At 48.5% G+C, this 21,079-nt stretch overlaps 1 protein-coding gene across 2 annotated transcripts in view; it reads left to right on the plus strand.

Moving 5' to 3' along the window:
* The first annotated feature begins 983 nt into the window (after positions 1-983).
* Dpf3 (double PHD fingers 3) overlaps positions 984-21,079 on the plus strand; it is a 265,998-nt gene continuing 245,902 nt past the window's right edge. For both annotated transcript variants that reach the window (XM_041658572.1, XM_041658573.1), the window contains exon 1: positions 984-1,025. In XM_041658572.1, coding sequence (XP_041514506.1) covers positions 994-1,025 — 32 coding nt within the window. In that variant the 5' untranslated portion in view covers positions 984-993. The remainder of the gene's footprint in view (positions 1,026-21,079) is intronic.

Consider the following 21,079-nt stretch of genomic DNA (forward strand, 5'->3'; position numbering starts at 1 on the left):
CGAGCCACGGCGCAGTGTTCACTCGGGAATTCTTTTCTCCTCCCATCTTAGTCTAGAAAGGTGACGCCCGAATCCGCAGCGCTGTTCCCCGAGGGAACTCCAGCAACACCCACCTCAGGCTCTAACAATTTCGCTTCCGTAGCAGCGTTTCCTAAAGTTGCCTCAAATCTTCCCTACCCTTTTGCCAACAGAGCGCCAGGTCTCGCTTTGCTCTCCAGCTGGCTCGGGTCTGATCACTGTGAATCTAGACCGGTGGTCGTAGGGGACCCCGCAGAATTACGTAACAAAACCCGTGGCTGCAAGAGAGGGCGAGCCTGACACTGAGACTTTCCAGGGGGAAGGGAGTTGGTGTCCTGGACTCGCCAGTTCTCAGAAACCGACCGAGGAAGGTGGCTGAGATAAAAAAAAACAATTCGGGAACAAGAATATTAAACAGTCTCAGAACCTACAGCACTATTAGTAAACTGTGGATCACGAGTAGTAATTTCTTGCAGGAAACTGCAGCCTTCCAACTTTTGCATTGAAACTCGGTGGTGTACCCGGAGCAGGGGTGGTGGTGGTGTATGTGTGTGTGTGTTAAAGACCGTGGTATATAAGGTCCAAAGCTAATGAATGGGATTTAATGGTTTTGTTGGCACTATGTAAATATTCCTGCCTAGGAGCGCAAACTCTGTAGTTATTTAGTAAAGTAGGGACTGAAACTAAGAGAGAATGCTCTCCCATGTGTCTTCACTAGCCCCAATCAGAAAAGGCGCTACTAACACTGTACTGCCCCTTTAAGACCTGCTCGCTCTGGGTCTCTACAAAAGGGAGTGACCTCTGGGCTTTGACAGCTCCCCTAATAACTACCACCACGCAGGCTCCGCCTACCTGGCGACCAGCCGCGCCGATTGGCCTGCAGGCCGGTATCCCGTGCTCTGATTGGCCTGCCGCTTCCCCTGAGCGAACCTTTAGAACTCTGAGACAGACAATATTCTGTTACATTGTAGCAAAATGGCGACTGTCATTCACAACCCCCTGAAAGCGTAAGTAAGACTAAAAAATGTACATATTCCGCGTGGTTTCAATATGAAAAAAAGGCGCCTTGCGGAGCGCAGCCGGTGCCTGGCTCTTGCAGACGCCTCCCGCTGCGCCCGTGCTCCTCTTTTCTTCTGCTCCTACTTCTTCATCTTTTTTTTTTCTCTCCCAGCGCGCAGAAATGTCAGGAGATGCAATTAACAAAAAGAAAATTGTTACATTTGTGTTCTGCTTAATTGGCTGACCGGGACCGGGAAGGAGCCCGGAGCGGCGGCGCCTGCTCCGGAGCTGCGGGGGTCGCGAGCAGCTCCGGGCTTGCACGGTCCCCGGAGTCCTCTGCCTCTCCCGGCGCCGCGCGGAGCTGGCTGAGCCCGGTCGGAGCGCGGGGCAGGGGCCGCGTCGTGCGCTTTGCTGAGCTCTGCGCTCCAAGCCCGAGGCTTCCCGGCTCCGCTGCTCGTCCGCCCGGGCAGTCTGACCGACCGCTGCCGCTGCGGAGTTTGCTGGGCGTTCGCTCTGCCTTACGAGCTCTCTCAGGGAGTTTGTGCAAACCTTCCGGAGTTGGGAGGACAGCGCGCTAAGCGGCGGGTCTCGGGAGTCCTGGGGCCCAGGTGCTTGCCTGGGGCTTTTCCACCCGGGCAGTCGGGGGATCAGGGAGGCCCTCCGGGCGGTCGCCGGTGTGTCTGTATATTTGTGGGCGAACTGGTTGTAGTAAATTAACGTCCTGGATTAACTTGGGGGTTGATATGGAGGAGGCAGGGAAGCTGCAGGTCTATGAATGGTGTGCTTGCCTACTCTGGGTGAAAAGCCGGGGCGGGCGGAGGCGGTTCGGGGCTCTGGCGACAGCGAGGGGCAGGTGCCTCCGGGAGACTTTGAGTCGACAGAGGGGGGCGGGCTGCGCGAGGACTAGCGGGGGGCCTGTCCCCTGTCGGAGCTTCCTTCCTTCCTTCCTTCCTTCCTCCTTCCTTCCTTCCTTCCTTCCTTTCTCCCTTTTTTCCTTCTTTCCTTCCTTCCTTCCTTCCAGTCGGTGTACTGTGAATGTGAAGCCGCCAAGTCCGCGGAGCCGGGGGTGGCCTCGGAAAACTAGTGTGGCTCTCAAGGGGCGCTATTGGCAGGGATGTTGGCAGAGGGTGGATCCCTGGGAATCGCAGCGCAGCGTGGGCTCCGGGTCGGTGCCGAATGTACTAGGACTTCCCCGCCCGGGTGAAAGCCTCTGGGAGTAGGAGGGTGCGCGTGGGTGTTTCGTGCCAATTCTTCCCAGTGTGTGGCGGTGGTCGACCCTGGCTCTTATAACTGCTTGCTACAGCGCCCTAACCCCTGGCTTCTGGAGTCAAAAACATGGTTCGCTTTGGAGAGCAGCAGGGCGGCGCGGGGGGGTTCCTAGTGCCAAGAAACGCCTAGGGAGAACCCGCTGCTTTTGCACCCAGCAACCAGGAATAGGGCAGGGATGTCCCAGATCTCGGAGTTTCCACGAGATATTGTCATAAAGAAGACGTTGGAGGCTGAGCTTGAGGCGAGTTTCTGGCTCCAGTTCTCTCTCGGAAGCTCAGCTACTTTATACTCGCGACAGCATTTCACCTAAGAGAGAAATGTTTTATGGCAGAATAAATGGGCGTAACTTCGCCGCGTCCTTGCCGACTCGCGCCGCCACACCGCTGATGCCGGGAGTTTCTCCAGAACCCACACAGCTGATTTGCAATTTCCTCATTTCCAGTCGAAATCACGTAGCCGAGCTGATGCCGCTTGGTAAACTCAAGTCTGAGAGATCTATTTGCTATGTGTATGGCGTTCCTTATTGGGAAAGTGGTATCCTTGATGCCCGGGAGCCGGCTTACGCTCGGGCGCGCGCAGGAGCTCCACGCTCCAGGGTTCCCCAGAACGGTCCACTTTTTTTTTTTTTTTGGACTCAGACGCGTGAGTGTGTAGGGGTAGTGGGGGAAGGGACAGAGAAAGCAAGAAGGTGGCCAATCTCGATAGTGGAATCAGTTTTGAATTACACGTGTACTCCTTAATAATTGGAAACACTTGCCGTGGGATGCATTTGTAACTCCGTCTTGTCACACGCACACGGAGCTCACACACAACACCCCTGCCTGCCTTTCCTAGGAGGGGGTTGAGCGGTCACTTTATAATTAGCGGCCCACTTTTGCATCCCGTCCTCTTCCCCCGAGGGCTAAGGGTGTAAACAATAACCCTAACGGCCAAGCTTTTTGCAGCCTGGACATTTTAAAAACTCCGCACGCAGGAGCACACGCGTCGTTACTGAGACACCGACACCATTTGCTTTTATTATTATTATTATTTTATTTAAAAAACAACTTGTTTAATAAAACATCTTATATATTTCATTTGTTTTTTGAAGTTGCTGATCAGGAAACAAAACACACGTGAATAAATTATGCATGGGCTAAATTAGAACAAAGCACAGCGACACATCAAGCCGGAGGGATTGATGGGGGCGCAGGGAGGAGGAGGAGCAAGGAGAATGGTTTGGAGGGCTTATGTGTTTATCCTTGTGTGCCCCTCCTGACAATGAACCGGAGCTCCAAGCCGCATTAGCATTTTCTCCGTGTGCGTGCAGGCTCTCTAAGCTTAAAAAGGCAACATCACGGACGCCCCCTACAGAAACTGGCCACACAAAGATTTCCGCTTTGACTGCCGGATAAGTAGCAGTAGTAGTTAGTGTGGGGACGAAGCCAGCTCAGGTTTCTTTCATGCAACCTTGTGCAAGGTTCTGCCTTCTTAGACTATGGGTCACTTTTCATTATGCTAGCTTTTTTCCCCTTTCCATGTGGGGCATCCAATAATTCAATTCACTAGGTGACTGGATGGCTAACTTGAATCTCTTTGCTTTTCGTGTGGTGGGGGTGGGAGTGTCTTCTGTAGGGTCCCAAGCGCCTGAAAACAGCCTTTCTTGGTAGCTTGCCTTTCTTCTTGGCTGTCTTTGATCTCCCCTCAGCTCCCCTTTTCCTCCTTGTTGCTTTCACCCTTTCCTCTCTGAAGCTGACAGTCTGGCTTCTCCTTCATCGCCTTTAACTTCTTGTTACTGCCCAACAGGGTGTAGGGTAAGAAACAGGAGCTGCCTGGACAGATTAGATCAGAAAGAGGACTCGGCAGGTGGCCCTACACCGAAGCAGTCACATCTGAACAAATAGAATTCAAAAGCACGATGGGCATGTATGGTGTGTAAATGTGAGTTGCATTCTATTTAAATTAGCAGCTACATTGTCTGAGTGTAAATTGTTGGAGTCATCCTCAATTTCTGTATACACAGGTGAGGGCCACATACAGGTTTGATAAAGGCATGTGTGCAAGTTACATACTTGTTGATTTCTGTATACTTGGGAAATAAAATGCTTAAATTAAAAAAAAAGTTACTTATTTTAGCTGGGTGTGGTGGCACATGCCTTTAATTCCAGCTCTTGGAAGACAGAGGCAGGTGGGTCTCTGTGAGATCGTGTCCAGCCAAGGCTACATAGTGAGTTCCAGGACAGTCAGAACTACATAGAGAGACCCTGTTTTTTATGTGTGTGTATCTTGATCGGGTGAGGTGCTGGTATGTGTGTGTATGTGTGTGTGTGTGTGTGTGTGTGTGTGTGTGTGTGTGTGTGTCAGAGGACAACTTTTGGACCTCTTCCTCCACTATGTGAGTTCTGGGGATTGAACTCAGCTCAGGCTGGGAAGCAAGCACGATCACTTGCTGAATTATCTCTCCTGCCCTATAATGCTTTTCTTGTAAGTTCTAACCTTAATATTCTAGTTTAGGTAGATCACCTTCCCCCGTGTCTGCCAACAACACTTTAAACAGCCCAATCTCTCAATGACTTCTTGAAACTCTGGCTGTAGCACTTAACTGGGAATGCCTGTCACCTTTTGCCAGACTTGATCATGTACATACATATGTATCTATTTTTATAACTCCAAGCTCAGAGAGGAATAAATGCTATCATTACTTAATTACTCTAGTTAGGGCTTTAATACTTTAACTGTTTGGTTACAAACAACGAGAAAAGCAAACTATTTAGTCATGCTTATCATTACGATTACACGTGCACAGTTGCATCAAAACTTTACTGTGTAGAGAGTTACCCTAACTTGGAGGTCAGTGTTGACATCTCTGTTTTATTATTAAGCATATAACTCTGGGAGGAGTAAACGTTTACTTAATCAAGATCCAACGCTGTTCATGTGTACGGATGGAGCTCAAGTCTTCATCTTCCTCTCCGTTCTCTGATGTGGATAATGTGTGCTCTAATCTAAAGAGGTCTGGGGGCATGTAAAAGGTAGAAGCAGACTTTACTCTGGCTGTGGTAGCCAGTTCAGCTATCAGAGAGGAAGGGCCAGGGGGCCACACTCCTGGTCCTAAGCTTGTCTTGACTATTTTGGTTGGGGAGGGGGTGGTGAGTAGGCCTAAATGGAGAACAGTGCGGTCGGGGTTGGGAACTGGCAACCTTTTATGGACATTATGCTAGTCCCTTATGGGAAAGGGAACCCTGGAAGCCAACAGAGGCTTGAGCACTACCCTCTCCCTCTGCTTTTACTCATCAGTGTAAAAATAAGAAGGGATGTTGGGGGGAGAGATGGCTCACCAGTCAGAAACACTTGCTGCTCTTCCAGAGGATCCGAGTTCGGTTCCTAGCACCCACATAGAGTATCTCAAACTGCCTATAATACTCTGCAGGAACACACACACACACATACACACACACACACACACACACACACACACACACATATAAAATAAATCTTTAAAACAAAAGCCTCCAAACTTCATTAGCACACTTTTTTTTCCCCATGGGATGATTGTACCCACAAAGGACATCAGTTTCTGTCAGAATTCAAGTGGAGACATTGTCACAGGGTAAACCTTTGAAAACAGTGCCGTCTGCAGACCTCCTGGGGAATATCTGAGACCCATAAAACAGACTGGCATCTATTGGTGGCTGACTTGGAAGGTTTACTCCTTCCTTGGACCACTCAGGTACCTGGAGTTCGGATTTATCCTCGAAAAGCTGTGACATCTCGAGCTGATTTAGAACCATCCTCTTAGATCAACACCAAACATATAATGCATGGTCACCATGCTTTGTTTTGAGCGTGGACCCAAAAAAGAATGGAAACTGAGGCGGGCATCCATTTTTCAAACTGTAGCCTTGTTGATGGAAATGACAGTGGGGGCTGTGTCATAAACCGGCCCCAGGATCCAGGGGGCCTGTTTATTATCCCAACCTCAGCAAAGTAACTTTTGTGGTTTTTGAGTGTTTTGAAAGTCACTCGAAGGCAGAAATGTAGCCAAATGTGGCAAACCTCAGGCCAAAAAAAATCCCACAAGTACTGGAATATTTTTTACCCTGCTGAGATTTTCCAACGGGAGTCTTATATAAGCATGACCCTGTTTTAAATAGTCTTTAACTATGAAGTTATTTAACAGGGAATGATAAAGTGGCCTGGGGTGGGGAGGAGAGGATGGGCAAGTGGATAAAACTACTGTGTGGTCTGGAACACCAGAGAAGGCTGTTTTAACTGCGGAAGAGCCCCACAGGATGAACTGTTTCCAGTTCTCAGGTTTTCTAGCTGCCAGAGTGACAGGGAAGGGATGAGGTGTGGTGTTTGTTGTGTGTGATTTGTTTTTCTTATTGGTCAGGTTACTGGTGTTTCACAGTCTGTCAAACCATATGGATGAACAGAACTGGCCTCATAAAACTGTCACCAAGGGGAGGTATTTTGTTTTGAAGCCTGTGATTTGCATTAGAGGTTTAGAAGCTGGAATTAGGAGGTGCTCGCTGGGGGAAGGGAGGGGGCTAGAGAAGTGGAGTGTGGAGAATGTCTTGGTGGGGTGTTTGCGAAGAGACAGATGTTGATGGAGGCTGAGAGCCAGCTCTGTGGAGGCAGGGAAGGTCAGGGAGTTCAGACTCAGCACCCCTAGTCATGGGGTTCAAACAACTCATTGAGCCTCCACTCCATTAGGTCTGCTGAGGCTGGAAAACAATAAAGACAGGTCTAATTCTCCATTCATTCATGCTCTTTTATCCCTGGCCTGTCCTGATTACAGGGACTGGGGTCACCTCAGGTTGCCAGGAGCGAGAGGGCTTGTTCTTGTCATTCTTACTAATCTTGAGAACCTGTTGTTTGTAACATACATGGTCGAAATCTCTGTCAGCAAACTTTGCCTGTTTCTAACCCTGTCCCTGTCTTCATTACAGACTGTCTGTTCTTACCAGTGACTATAGGGTGGAGAAGAGTCTCCCAAGGAGCTCAGCCTGCTCCCCTAGCTCTGCCATCTTGACATGTGCCTTCCCCGAACTTCCTATATCCCTTTAGGATGAGGCGATGCACTTGAGTCCATAATTCCCTCCAAGTCAAGAACGTCCTGGGTTTTGGTCACGCGTGGTGGTACACAATTTTAATGCCAGCACTTGGAGGCAGAGGCAGGTGAATCTCTGTGCAGGAGTTTGAGGCCAGCCTAGCCTACAGGGTGAGTTTCAGGACAGCCAGGACTACACAGTGTGACCCCTGTCTCAAAACAACTACTCTTCCCCACCCAAAATGAAACAAAACCAAACCAAAAATCAAACTAAAAAACTTGCTGGTTATTTTGTTGGTCATTTCTGGTGGGGAAGACAGTTTGAGGTCAGGCTCTTGCTTCTAAAGTGCTGCTCTAGAGGGGAGTTGTGAGACCTGGGAGCCAGTTTTGCCACTTGGGGCTCTAACATGATGGCACATCCCACCCCTTCTCAGGACCTAAGGCTGAGGACCCGGTGGCCTGGCTGTTCAAAATGTGGGCTTTTCTTCTTAGTCCTGCAACTAGAGGAGAAAGGAAAGGCCAGCCAAGAGACCAGGTGGCCTATTTTGTTATTTAGAAGCACTCAGCTAGAAGGTGGTGGTGCATGCCTCTAATTCCAGCACCAGGAAGCAGAGACAGGTGGATCTCTGTGTTAGAAGTCAGCCTGGTCTACAGAGTGAGTTCTGGAACAGCCAGGGCTACACAGAGAAAATAAAAAAAGGAAGGAAGGAAGCAAGCATTTAGATAATGGAAAGTTCACATCTGGAAAGATAAGAGAAAGAATGGAATTACTAAGAACATTTCCCCTTTTAAAAAATATTGGGGTTGTAGCTCATTTCTGAGTGTCGTCTAGGATGTGGGAGGCCTTGGGTTTGATTCTTGAGTTTAGAGACAAGGGAACCAACTTTAAACTGATCCTTTGGATTTCATCTAAGTCATCGTCATACCATGGCATCCAAATGACATGGAAGTACAGTGCTTGTTTCTTTTCCATTTGCACGGCCACAAGAACCTGGTTGCTAAGTGACCGGGAGCTTGTGTGGGCCTGTACTGGTGTCTCACCGAGCTTCCTCTAGTGTAGCTTGTGTTACTGCTGGAGAATTAGCGGTGCCCAATGGACGCCGAGGAGCTGGCTTATACCTGTATGGGCATCAGCAGCCTCTAGACTGGAATTTCATTGCCTTCCCTTTATTGACATCACAGACTCCATTGGGGGATTATTATCAGGCTGTTCTGTGATTGAAAACTCCCTTGGCAATTTTCTGCAAGCCTAAAGGAGAAAGAAGGGCTTGCAGAATTTATCAGCAAATTCACAGAAGCCAGCATGTAAATTCTGAGTCTTAAACCAAAAGAAAAATGAAATAGTTCATCTCCAGCAGACAGGCATCCCCCTTTACTTAAAACAAAACAAAACTGGTAATTAAGGCAGGCAATTTAGTGGTGTTAAATACACATTCACAATACTTATTTATTGTGTGTGGGCACATACACACGCAGAGACACATGCTCTCATATGCCATGTACTTGTAGAAGTCAGAGGACAACTTGTGGGAATCAGTTCTCTTTGTCTATCACATGGGTCCCAAAGATGGAACTCAGGTCGTCAGGCTTGGTGGCACGTACCTGTCCTCGCTTAGCCATCTTGTTAGCCCACATTAGATAACACTTCAGTTGCTGGTCAGCCATTATCACTATTTCTAGAGCGTTCTCATCACTCAACTTTATGTGTACTCATCGAACACCTGGCTGGGCTGGGTGATAGCCCAGTGGGAGAGCTGGGACTTGGATGAGCGAGGCCCTCACGCGGGTCAGTCTTCCGCACCAGATGAAACTGTGCTCCTCATCTCCTGCTTCCCTCAGCTAGAAGCATCAGTTTGCTTTCTGCCTAAGGTCTTCAGATGAATGGAAACTCAAGAGTATTTTCCCTATTGTGTCTGGCTTACGTCACTGTGTCTCAGGGGCCATCCGTGCTGTAACAGACATCAGACCTCCGCTCCTTTTTATGGCCATTGTATGTATAGGCCACACTTTGTTTATCCATTTATCTGATAGTGGACACTTGGGCCGTTCCCATGCTTGGCTGTCGCAAATAAAGCTGCTATGAACATTTATGTTAGTAACCGCTCAAGTCTCTGTGTTCGGTTCTTTTGGGTTAGAGGCCCAGATTGCCTTTATTTTCAGACTCTTTACAAATCAGAGGCCACAGTTTTAGGTGGTAAAAGCTGTTCCCATGTTATAACACCTCAGACGATGCTAATAGTGTTATAAAATCCAGCTTCCTCGCTGCTCCGTTTCTGGACATACCACTATGGAAACCCAGAGCTTCACTTCTCCCATCCCTAGCTACAGCGAAGGCCCTCTGTGCCCCCTTTGCCATTAGGGTAAGAACTCCTCATGAGAAGATTTGTCACTATGTGAGGGAGGGAGCACCTGGGGTGACAGGACAGATTGAGAGTCAAGAGTGATGGCTCACTTGAGAGTTCGAGGCCAGCCTGGGCTGCAGATTGAGACTCTGTCTCAAACAAAACAAAACAAAACAATAACAGCACAGGCCTAAAGATGTAGCTCAGTTGGTCAAGTGTCGGGTAACACATGAAGCCCTGAGTTTGAACTCTTGCACTTCATACAGGAGACATAGTGGCACATGCCTGTGATCCCAGCACTCAGGAAATGGAGGCAACGGATTAGGAGTGCAAGACTATCCTCAGTTACATACTGAGTGAGAAGTGAGCCTGGGATACATCAAAATTTGTCTAAAATACATAGACACATAGAAATGTGTGTACACCCGCATGCACACATGCCTGCTTGTGCACACAAGCCAAACGAAAAACTCAGAAAACCAAAACAACCCAGGAAGCAAACAAAAACTGAGCCTGTCTTTTCGCAGGGTAATGAGAGCCTATATCTTTTTTAATTTGCTTTTTTTCTTGCCCAAGCCCCTGCTTATCCTTTAGGGGCCCAAATGAAATAAAAAAAAAAGACCAAAACTTTTTCAGAAATTAGAAACTTGGGGACTAGAGAGATAGCTCAGTGGTTAAGAGCACTGGTTACTCTTCCAGAGAACCTAGATTTAATTCCTAGCACCCACATGACAGCTCACAATGTCTGTTCTTCCTGTTCCAGGAGACCTGACACCCTTATACAGATACATGCAGGCAGAACACCAATGTGCATAAAATAAAAATAAATAAATTAAAAAATAAAAATAAATTGGAAACTCCAAATGTGAGGTGTTCCTGGGAGAGCTAAACTTTCCTGTCACGGACGGAGGTCTTCTCAGAGTCAACAATACCTAATCTATCAGATGGGTGTGTGTGTTGCTGGGTATCAGACCAAGGGTCTGGCCCATGCTAGGCAAGTTTTCTGTTGAGCCACATACCCAGCATGGTTCTTTTGAGACTGGGCTTTCCTAGGTATCTTCTGGACTGCCTCCCAAATAACTGGGGTCAGAGGTCTGTCCCACCATGGCTGGACGATTAAACATTATCCCACAGACGGAATCTAGGCATATCTAATCACTGCTTCTTTAGGAAATGCAAACCTTGCTCATCCCTCTCTGGCTCAGGAGGGGCTTCACGTGGTTGAGATGGGAAGCAGGTGAGAAGATGAGTTCAAGAAAAGCCCTGAGTCACCCACAGAATCAGGAGAAGTGGGAAGGTCATTGGGTAGCGGTGAGCTTGCCTTGCTGGTGGGCTTGGGTCATCAGCCAAGCTCTGGCTCCTGCCATCAAGGTGATGAAGCAGCAGGAAGGTATGAAAGACAGCTGGAGCTTGCATCTGCCGGTGACATGAGGAAGGCCAACTGGTGGTGTGGGGGGCAGTGGAAAAGGACATTGTGCTTACAGGAAACTCAACAGAAAGGCTCATGATGGGTTTACATCGTTAAGGTACTTCTTGTTTTCTAGCATTGGAGGTGCTTTAGATATCATCTTGAAGCTTCTAGGGGCTTTTATTTTACAGACGCAAATTGAGTACAAAGCCATCTCGACTTCCATCATCCGGAAGCAATGGCCTTCATTTTCATGGCTCTCCCTTGAGTTGAACCCCGTGGGGCTAGTCTCAGTGGATCTGACTTAGGAACATTCTTCCTCCTGTCCTGGCCAAATGCTGATTACAAGCCAAATGCATTTAGGAGCATCTACTTCCAGAAGGATCTCTGGGTTCTGTTTCTGCTTCTAGACTCTTAGTCTTTGATAGAGTAGAGTAAGTGTCTGTGGAGCAGGAGGCTGGCTGTTCCGTTAGGGCCTCTCCCAGGGAAACCACTGTCATTGGGGTGGGGTGGGGTGGGCTGGGGTGCTGAGAGGAGAGGCAACTGCTGCTGGAGATGGAGGAGGGCAGGGTGTCTGGGGCAATGGGAGTGGAGAGAATATATTCTCTCTCGCTAATTATTTTCCCTGAGGACTTAGCCAATGCAGAAGCATCTATTATCGTGGGAGCGCTCTATGGTGGTTCTGCCTGTGATGAATGCTAAGTGGAAACAAGCAAGAAAAATTAACAGGCGGCTGCTTCTGTCCACCTAATTAAAATGCATATCCAAGTGCATAAGTCCTTCTGTTTCCCCAATGTACACACTCCCCCTCCAATTCCAGTTCCACGGAGGAGAAAAAACACTTCCCCCAATCATTTTCCTTGATTATATTTTCATCAGGGAAGGACTGAGGGTTTCCCTCAGAATAGAGAAGGGATCCATCTTCCAACACTTAAAAAGTCCTTTGACTTCAACAGGGATTGGACATTCTGAGCGTTGTAAAGCATTTAAATAATAATAAAGTCTCCAAACTTTGACTGCAGAGAAAAGGACTCAAGGAAGTAAAGATGAGAGAGAGAGAGAGAGAGAGAGAGAGAGAGAGGCCGTTTTCTGCTGGCTTCAGTTTTGTGCTAAAAGTCTAGCTTGGATTAGCAATGGGAACTTTGAGAGTCCTCCCCATCTTTGTTTTCTGTCTATTTCTTACTCCTGTCTCCATTCTCTATCTTTTCCTCTCTAGGTGCTGTTTTCCACAAACACCTCACGAAACCCCGAGTTTTTGCAGAGAGCTTCTCCAAGAGCATGTTTTATCTACTGTTGCATTGGGGGACAGTATCAGAAATGCTCCAAGTGTGTTTGAAATCAAACACACTTCTTCATCCATAAGGAGAGTCAGTCCCTCTAGCCCCTTATCTCAGCCCATCATTTCCCCACCTCTCCCTAAAGAACAACTTTATTCAGCAGTCATAAAATATTTAATAAAACATGAAACTTCAGTCCCCGTGTTCAGCTCACCGGCCCAGGCGTCTCCGTGGCTGAGCCCCCGCCCCAGCCCCTGTCTGCCCTCCACGGCAGCCCCAGCTGTTGATTTATCAGGGCTGGCCGGCTCGGCAGTGCATGGAGATTGCTTTTAATTAACTCTCTTCATTTTTCCCAATCTTCAGGGAGCAGCAGCCATTTAATGGTTTTAATATTTTATCTAGATTTATAGCCCCCCCCCATTTGTTGTTGTTTGACTTCTGCATTTGCTCTTCCGGGATAGCTTTCAGAGGGGTGTGTTTGTTTGCCCCTGACCCCCTATCTCTAAGACCTTTCCCCAAGATGGGAGGGCGGATTCCAGAGGAGGTCCACGCCAGTGGTGGGTCCCGTGATGGTTTGCATCATAGGCTTCATCTTAGAAAACTTGAATTTCACTTGACTCTTAGATGACAGAGTTTACGAGCTTTTCATTAAAAAATAAATAAAAAGAAGAAAGCAAGATAAGAAGGAAAAACAGAAGAGGAAAAGAAATTCTGAGTTGTAGATGGTGAGGCCCTTTGGCCTCTTGTGTTTGTCTGAGGGTGTGAGGCGGTGGGGAGTTGGCTGAAATCTGCTTCCGGGCGTTCACTTTGAGGCTTATCATCCAGCCCACCATAGCCTCACATAGTTCAGTGCTTATTATTAAAATAATAGATGGGGCCAGGCCTGATGGCACCTTACTTTTATCCCGGTATTCAGGAAGCAGAGGCAGGTAGATTGCTACGAATTCAAGAGCAGCCTGGTCTACAAAGTGAGTTCCAGACCAGCCTGGTCCACATAGTGAGACCTTATCTTGAACAAAACAAAACACCAGAAAGCAAAACATCCAACCAACCAAACAACAACAGAAGCGATGATTCTTACTATGTTGCCCAGCTTGGGCTTGGGGGATGGATGCTGCCTCAGCTCCTCTGTAGCTGGAACCATCATACCCGGCATAGTAGACCCTTGCGGCTGCAAAAGGTGCTGGTTTAGGGCGGGCTGGAGACAGGTTCAGCTCAGTGTTCATGCGGTGGACTACATCTTTATTTAGGCATGGCTGGGATCAGTCGGGCAACTTTTTGGAGGATTAATTGCTGGTGTGATCGGAAGAAGGAAGCGGAGAGGCAGTTCTCGCCTTCTGCCTGCTACTCTGCAGTGGTAGGCAAACGTGCAGCTCTGCAGTGCCCAGCTTCCCCGCTCCCTCTTCCCAGCCTGCTTTGCACTGAGGGGTCTGCACCTTCCTCCAATCGCTCCACAGAGGTCTGGCAGACAGCCTTGCCTTTTTAGAACCTGTGTGTCCACAAAATGACCTTTTGACATCCGGGTTCGGTGATACGTCCTTGGGGTTACCTGTTGCTAGGCAACTGCCAGCTAAAGTTTGAGCCTGATCTGGGAATTGCAGTGAATTGCCCTGGGTGGCTTATGTCTACATTTAGGGACTTCAATTTGCAATATTGGCCCAGGGAACAAGAGGCTTGGAAGACATTCTTCCCTAAGGTTTTTAAAAGTCCAGCTCAGTGCCTGATGCCCGTACACACAAATGTTTGTCTTGGTAATGAAAATTGCCTTCCCTGCCCATCTCCTTACACTGGAGTCTACCTCTGCTCTCTGTGGCTGTCAGTCCAGAAACCCTCTTACCCTTTCTATCTCGGGAACCCAGCTACATGCGGGAGACAGTGAGGGAAAACCTGATCTCAACACTGTGGTCGGGGATTCGCACCCCTCAGTGTTTTACTGGGCATTTTCTCTTTACCTTTTTGTGTCAGTCCCAGCCCCTTTCAGGAATCTTCTGGAAGCTGCAGATCAGCTTCCGAGGAATAAAGGCACCCAAGTGTGAACCTCCACATATGGCTTTATGGGGCTCCCAGCCTATGATGAATGTGTCTGTGGATGCCCTGCAGATGTCCTGGCTCCTGGGTGAGAGCCTCAACGTGAGTGATGTGGGTGAATTTCTCCATTTGAAAGAATGCTTTAATTAATTAATAATTAATGAATCACACACACACATACACACACACACACACACACACACACACACACAGAGAGAGACAGAGAGAGAGAGAGAGAGAGGGAGAGAGAGAGAGAGAATCTCCCTGTATTAGCCCAAGCTGACTTAGAACCTGGGTCTCCTCCCTCAGCCTCCTGAAGGACGGGATTATAGGTGTGCATACCGTCCTTGGCTAAGGATGCTCTGCATCCCTGTGTGGAGGCAGCCCCACCCTGTCCCACATCCTTTGACATCTCAATAAACTTCGTATGCTGTTGTATGCCAGCAGTTCAGCGGTCCTTTAGCCCCAGCTGCTTTCAGACACAATGGGTCCACATCTGCCTGTCTCCTCCAGTCAGCAGTCTAAATGTTCCCTTTCCCTTCTGTTGCCCTTGCTGGTCCTCAGGTGGTGGTGTCCACGTCGGCCCTTGGCCCCTCAGTTCCGCACATGCCTTCCCTCCTTCCACCGTGGAAATACTTGGCTGTGCCTGGCTACAGCACAAAGGCTCTGGTGGGAGGTGACAGTGGCTGTCTGTGCTTTTCTGTGCCTAGGACCTAGCTTAGCTGTCATCCAGTGAATAGCTGAATGAATGAAGCCAGGAGGTAGGGACACCTCTCTGCCTGTCTTTATGATTGACTGGTTCTCATTGTCCACTTTAATGGCATGCCTTTGGGAACGGCAGTAGAATTCTTTTAAACATTCTTTAATCTCAGGTGTCAGGACTCAGGCACACGAGCGGCTGTGCTGATGTGGGGAGAATGGCTGCATTTCTGAGCCTTGTCATTTGTTCCAGTAGATACAAATGGTTTGGCTTTCCACATTAGTTCCCAACCCCTTTTCTTAAGACAGGGTTTCTCTGTGTAACAGCCTTGGCTGTCCTGGGACTCATGTTGTAGACCAGGCTGGCCTCGAACTCTGCATTCTGAATGCTGGGATTAAGAGAGGGGGTCTTATGTAGCCTAGGGTGACTTCAAAGCTTCCTGTGTAATGACTGATTCTCTTGCCTCCACCTCCCAAGGGCTGGGAGAACAGGAACGGGTGAGCAGGCCTGGTGTGAGGTGCAAGCGATCAAATCCAAGTTTCATCCATGGTAGGCAAGTCCTCTATGGACTGGGCCACACCCCCAGCCTATTTTGGAGTTTTAATATGGACTAAAGTAGAAGGCATAAACCCTGTAATGGTTGAAGCTAAGGCTGAACTCTGATGAGAGTTCACTGTCTGGTTTATTAAGCTCTGGAGTTGGCATCAGTCCAGCTATACTGTTTTATGTCTTCTGGGAGAACACCTACTGTATACTTTGACAATGCAGATGCCTAGGTGGGTAGTAACTCCAATGACTCGATGTCCCCACATGTCCAATACAGGTAGCTCCATTGGATACTGCTGGAAAGGGTGTTCCAGGGTCATTGGAGTGGTTCTATCTCACACTGGGAGAGACACTGACTTGGGATTGTAACCTCGCCTGTCTTCTTCCTATGCCACCATCCTCCAGATCCTTCTGTGTCGTGGGTTACTCGGAAGAAAGACGTCTGGGAATTCTCGCCTTTGTGTCTGGAGGAAGCTGAAGGACGAGGAGGAGTCAGACTCTCAGAATTAAATTTCAGTCCAGTTCCTGGTCTGCTGGCCCTCCTAACCCTAACCCTCCTTCAGGGTAGAAGGCCAAAAACCGCGAGGACGTTCCGCAGAGTGCAGGCTGTAGGAATGCAACTGTGCAAACGTGCCTGTCACCTCTGAGAGGTCCCATTGCGCTGGCACCTGTGCTCTGTCTGAGGAAGCTGCTCCAGCATGCAGCCGAGCTCACAGGCGCTCAGTAGGAAGGGGTCACACAGGGCTGTCCCATTCCCGGTACTCATTTCCTTTCTGGGCAGCCATCCCAGGATAGCAGATACTTACACATATTCTGGCCTGATTTTATCTAATCACACATATCTCTGGGGAGTGGGAAACAGGTTTGGTCTACTCCATTTTAGGTCAGGGATGCTCAGTGATGCTGGGATGAATGCTGGTTTGTAACTTTTATAAAATTTGGAAAGTTCGTCAAGCTCCCTGACCCAGACCCTACTAGGGGTATTATTTGCTTTCCCAGGGACTAGAGACCCCAGCCAGTGTCAGGGGAAGGATGGAGTCTAAATTTTGGGACCTTTCTGAGACCCAGATAGATCTTAGAGCAGTAAGACTCTTGTTTTCTTATTTTATGATCTGCCAAACTGAGAGGACCCAATAGTATTGGCCCCTCTTCCGGCGATCATTCATTCTTGGCCTTTATCTGCCCAGGATGTTTTCGGTTTACAGGGAAATACAGACCCAGAGAAGCTCTGATGGATGGCACCGTCTTTACTATTGCCCAGGTTTGCCCCAAGTGTCTGTCTCCCGTGTTACTCAGATGAACTGGTCTAAATGGAGCAGAGCTCAAGACGATACCCACAGCTCTCACTGAGACCCAGAGTGGGCATTCTTGGGCAGCCTCTTCTCTCAGCATCTCTCCTTTGGGCTCTACTTCCTGCAGCTTCTCAAATCCCCAGGAAGGAAAATCCCACTAGGAGCCCGTTGACTTTTCTTTTGCCTTCTGTTTCTTATTTCATTTCTCGACTCAGAGCTAAGCTGCCCCAAGGCCCTCTGAGCCACGGATGGAGGAATAATCCACTTACCGCTTCCTGCCAAGGCTCGTGCCTCCAGCCTGTGCTTTCTTCTGACCCTCCTCGCCTGCCCCTCTTCCCCATTCAGCTTTCTCCTTTGCCCTGTGGACAGCACTGCCATCTGGAAGAATTAAAAGGCACAAAAGGGAGGAAAGAGAATACTAACCTTGTCTCTAAGGATGGTCTGCTGGATCTCTGAGTGGGAATGGGGAAGCGGGGAGAGAAAGACAAACTTGGAGGCAACAGAGAGAAGCTGTGGGGATGTGAGGTGCTAAGAGGTTGTTCCAGGCTAGGAGTTTTTTGTTTGTTTTGAAAACAAAACAGTAAATTTTTATTTTTATTTTTTTAAAGACAGGGTCATTATGCAGCCCTGGCTGACCTGGAACTTTGTAGACCAGGCAGGCCTTGAACTCACAGAGATCCACCTTCCTCTACCCCCAAGTGCTGGGACCAAAAGAAAGGCGTGTGCCACTACATCTGGCATATAGTTTTTAATATCAATGTTCTTTGGCAATGTTACACATGTATATAATAAGGCATTCTGATCACGGCCCCGACCTTCTCATCTCCGTCTCTCTCTGGTCATCCTGGCCAAGAAGCCCCCCTCCCAATTTCGTGACTTTTTGTCTTGTTTTTGTTTTGTGATAAAACGATTGCGAGTTTGAGCTATTCACCAGAGCCCAGGGACTCAACAGTGGCTGCACCACCGACGACAAGGACTCCTCTGTCTCCTCTAGCATCCATGGACAGCCAGTAGTTCCCTAGGGAAGTAGTCTTTGGAAGCAGAAGAAGGTAGATCAATGTCTATAACCATTCTACCCTGAGTTGACCCATCTAGTGTCTCTCAGAAGCTAAGCAGTGTCTATCCTGGTTAGCATTTGAGGGGGGAGAAAGAAGAGCTGTGGGTGGGCTGAGAAGGAGGGGTAAAGAGATGTGGAATCCCATCTGCCTTTGGGACCCCGGCAACTGGACAAGCTCTGTAGAAAGTGTGGCTGGGGAGCTCTGCATGGGAAAGGGAAGTGAAAGGTTAGGAAAGCATTTGGGTTACTCCATTAGGATCCCCTTATCTGGGTGACTTATTTGGGTGACGACTCCATTAGGACCCCCTATTTGGGTGGCTCTATTAGGACCCCCTTGTTTGGGTGACTCCATTAGAACCCCCTATTTGGGTGACTCTATTAGGACCCCCTTATTTTCTGGGTCAGGGAAGATGAGGCGGGAAGGAACATGGGAAAGACAAAAATGTTGGGTGTCTATACACAGATGTAGTGGGCACTTTCCCCCAGGCTGGGCTCTAAGTGTGCCTCTGTGTGGGCTGATTCCTGGAGAGAACTCAGATGCATGGAGAGGAACCTGGTTTGGTGTGCTGTAATTCCGGGTCCTCTAGAAAGATTCTAATTCCAATTACTCTGCTCTTAGGGTTAAACTGCATCCTGGTCCTGTGTTCCTGGGTTATATGTTCTATTGTGTGTGTGTGTGTGTACATGCATATACACATGTGAATACTCATGTACCACAGCTTGTGTGTGGAGGACAACTTTGTGGGAGTTGATTCTTTCCCTCTACCATATCAGTCCTGGGGATTGAACTCAGGTCATCTGTTTTGGTGGCAAGCCCCTTTCCCCATGGAGCCATCTTTCCTGCCCCCTGTGATGTATTCTGAGTATTTTCCTGGGTACCTTGCAGGTAATTTAGAGATTAAGGCGATATCCTGGTGTGAGCCAACAGTCCCTCCTGATTTGGGACAGCCCTATCTAGCTTCATGGATAATCTTGCCACAAAGGACAGAGCTCAGGGATAGAGCCCAGCCAAGCAGTGGATTAAAGAGTTAGATGTTGAGCCTGGCATGGTGGTGCACACCTTTAATCTCTACACTCAGGAGGCAGAGGCATCTCTGTGAGTTCTAGGACAGCCAGGACTACACAGGGAGACCCCCCTCCTCCACCAACCACCATACGCACACACACACACACACACACACACACACACACACACACACACGACACGCACCACAAATCTCTGGGCAGTGGTAGCACACATCTTTAATCCTAGTTCTTGGGAGGCAGAAGAAGGCAGATCTCTAAATTCAAGGCCAGCTTGGTCTACAGAGTGAGTTCCAAGACAGCCGGGGCTACACAGAGAAACCCTGTCTTGAAAACCAAAAAAAACAAAAAACAAGAACATAAAACACCAGCCAAAGTTAAGTATCTCCCTCTTTTGTGTCTTTAGTTGCCACAGTTGGCCTTGAACTTCTGATCCTCATGGCTCACCCTCACAGTTGCTAGGGCAACAGTGTGTGCCACCATGTCTAGCTATAAAGACAATAACCTAGAAACACTGTGAGTGAGTACAGAGTAAAGATCCAATCCAAGGCTATGGGGGTAGTTTAGCTAGTTGTGCAGCGTGAGGACAGGGGGCCCCTGTGTTTACTTTCCAGCAGCACGGACACCAGTGGTACTTACTACTATTGCCTTCCTGTAATTCCAGGAGCTGGGAGCTCCAAGGTCATCCTGGGCTGTGTAGCGAGTTTGAGGCCAGCTTGGGCTTCATGAGACCGTGTTTAAAAAAAACAAAATCCATTCGAGACCAGCCTGGTCTACAAGAGCTAGTTCCAGGACAGGCTCCAAAACCACAGAGAAACCCTGTCTCGAAAAAAAAAAAAAACCAAAAAAAAAAAAAAACCAACAAAATCCAGGGAGGAGCATGGAGATGTGGACCTTCTATCTCCAAGCCTGGTGTCCCGAGGATGTGTTTCATGGTTCAGACGGAAGAACAAGGCTGAAGGTGTTCTGCCCCGACCCCAGCCAGACACCCGGCCATCCTGCCATGCACTTTCTTTCCAGCCACCTCATCTTGCAGGCAGCTGGTTTTCAGGAGGAGGCTTGTGCGACCCATACAGAGGACTCTTTGTAAGCTTAGACACTGAGATCCAAGGAGCAGCTGTCACGTGACCTGGAGTCTGGGTTCAAATCCAGTCTTTATGACTTCAGGCAGGTTTCCTAATCTCTGTGCCTCAGTTTCCTCATCTGTGGAATGTGGTAGATGGTTTTGGTTTGATAAGGCTGTTGGAAGACTCAAGGAAGGCAGTGTTTTTAGGGCCCTTGGAAGAGTCAATACCTTGGGAGAGGTGTTGGCAGTGACCCGTTTTTTCATCTTTAAAATGGAAAGGCATGCCAGTTGACACCCGCCCCATATACATCGTTATTTAAGGAAAATGGAATAAGTAGGAGAAATTATAATTTTGCTAGAATTTCTCAAAGTATGATAACATGGTGATTATTTTCATTATTACTACTGATTAGATCTCTCAAATCAGGCTGGCTTCCAACTCTACAGAGTTGAGACTGACCTTGAACTCCTGATCTCCAGCCTCCATCTCCTGCTTCTCCTTCCAGTGTGCTGGGATTACAGATAATACTCACTACCATGCCTGGTTAGGATTACCATTAATTTTTCTACTCATAGAAGAATGATCTAGAAGAGGCTTTGAGGAAGATTTATTGCTACTATTTACACACCAATTAATGGCTGCAGCAATTGGGTCCTTGTGAAAAGGAGCAGGAACTTCACCGACCCCGACAACAGCTCGCAGAGGAGCAGTGACACCAGTTGACACCTGGGCTCCTGTATCTGGCTTCCGTGTGCCCCCTGGCTGCCTCCTCCTTCTTGCATGGATGGACTCTGCCCTTCTTTCTCGCAGTTAGAGAAGGGCTGAAAGTTTCTCTGACCCCAGGGGGGAGGGTAGAGAGTCTTGTGTGCTTGTCTACGTGGGGGAGATCTGCTGCTATTGTCATTATCTGGGTAACAGGGTGCAGGCTGGGGGCACCCCACTAACCCTTAACCTCCCGGGCTGGCTGGTGTGTACATTTGAGTTTCCAGAACACTCTTCTGGGAGGAAGGGCTCCACTCTG

Source organism: Microtus oregoni, unplaced genomic scaffold, assembly GCF_018167655.1.
Source record: "Microtus oregoni isolate MIOR12 unplaced genomic scaffold, Mior012 000009F_ref0000495, whole genome shotgun sequence".
Taxonomy (NCBI): Eukaryota; Metazoa; Chordata; class Mammalia; order Rodentia; family Cricetidae; genus Microtus; species Microtus oregoni.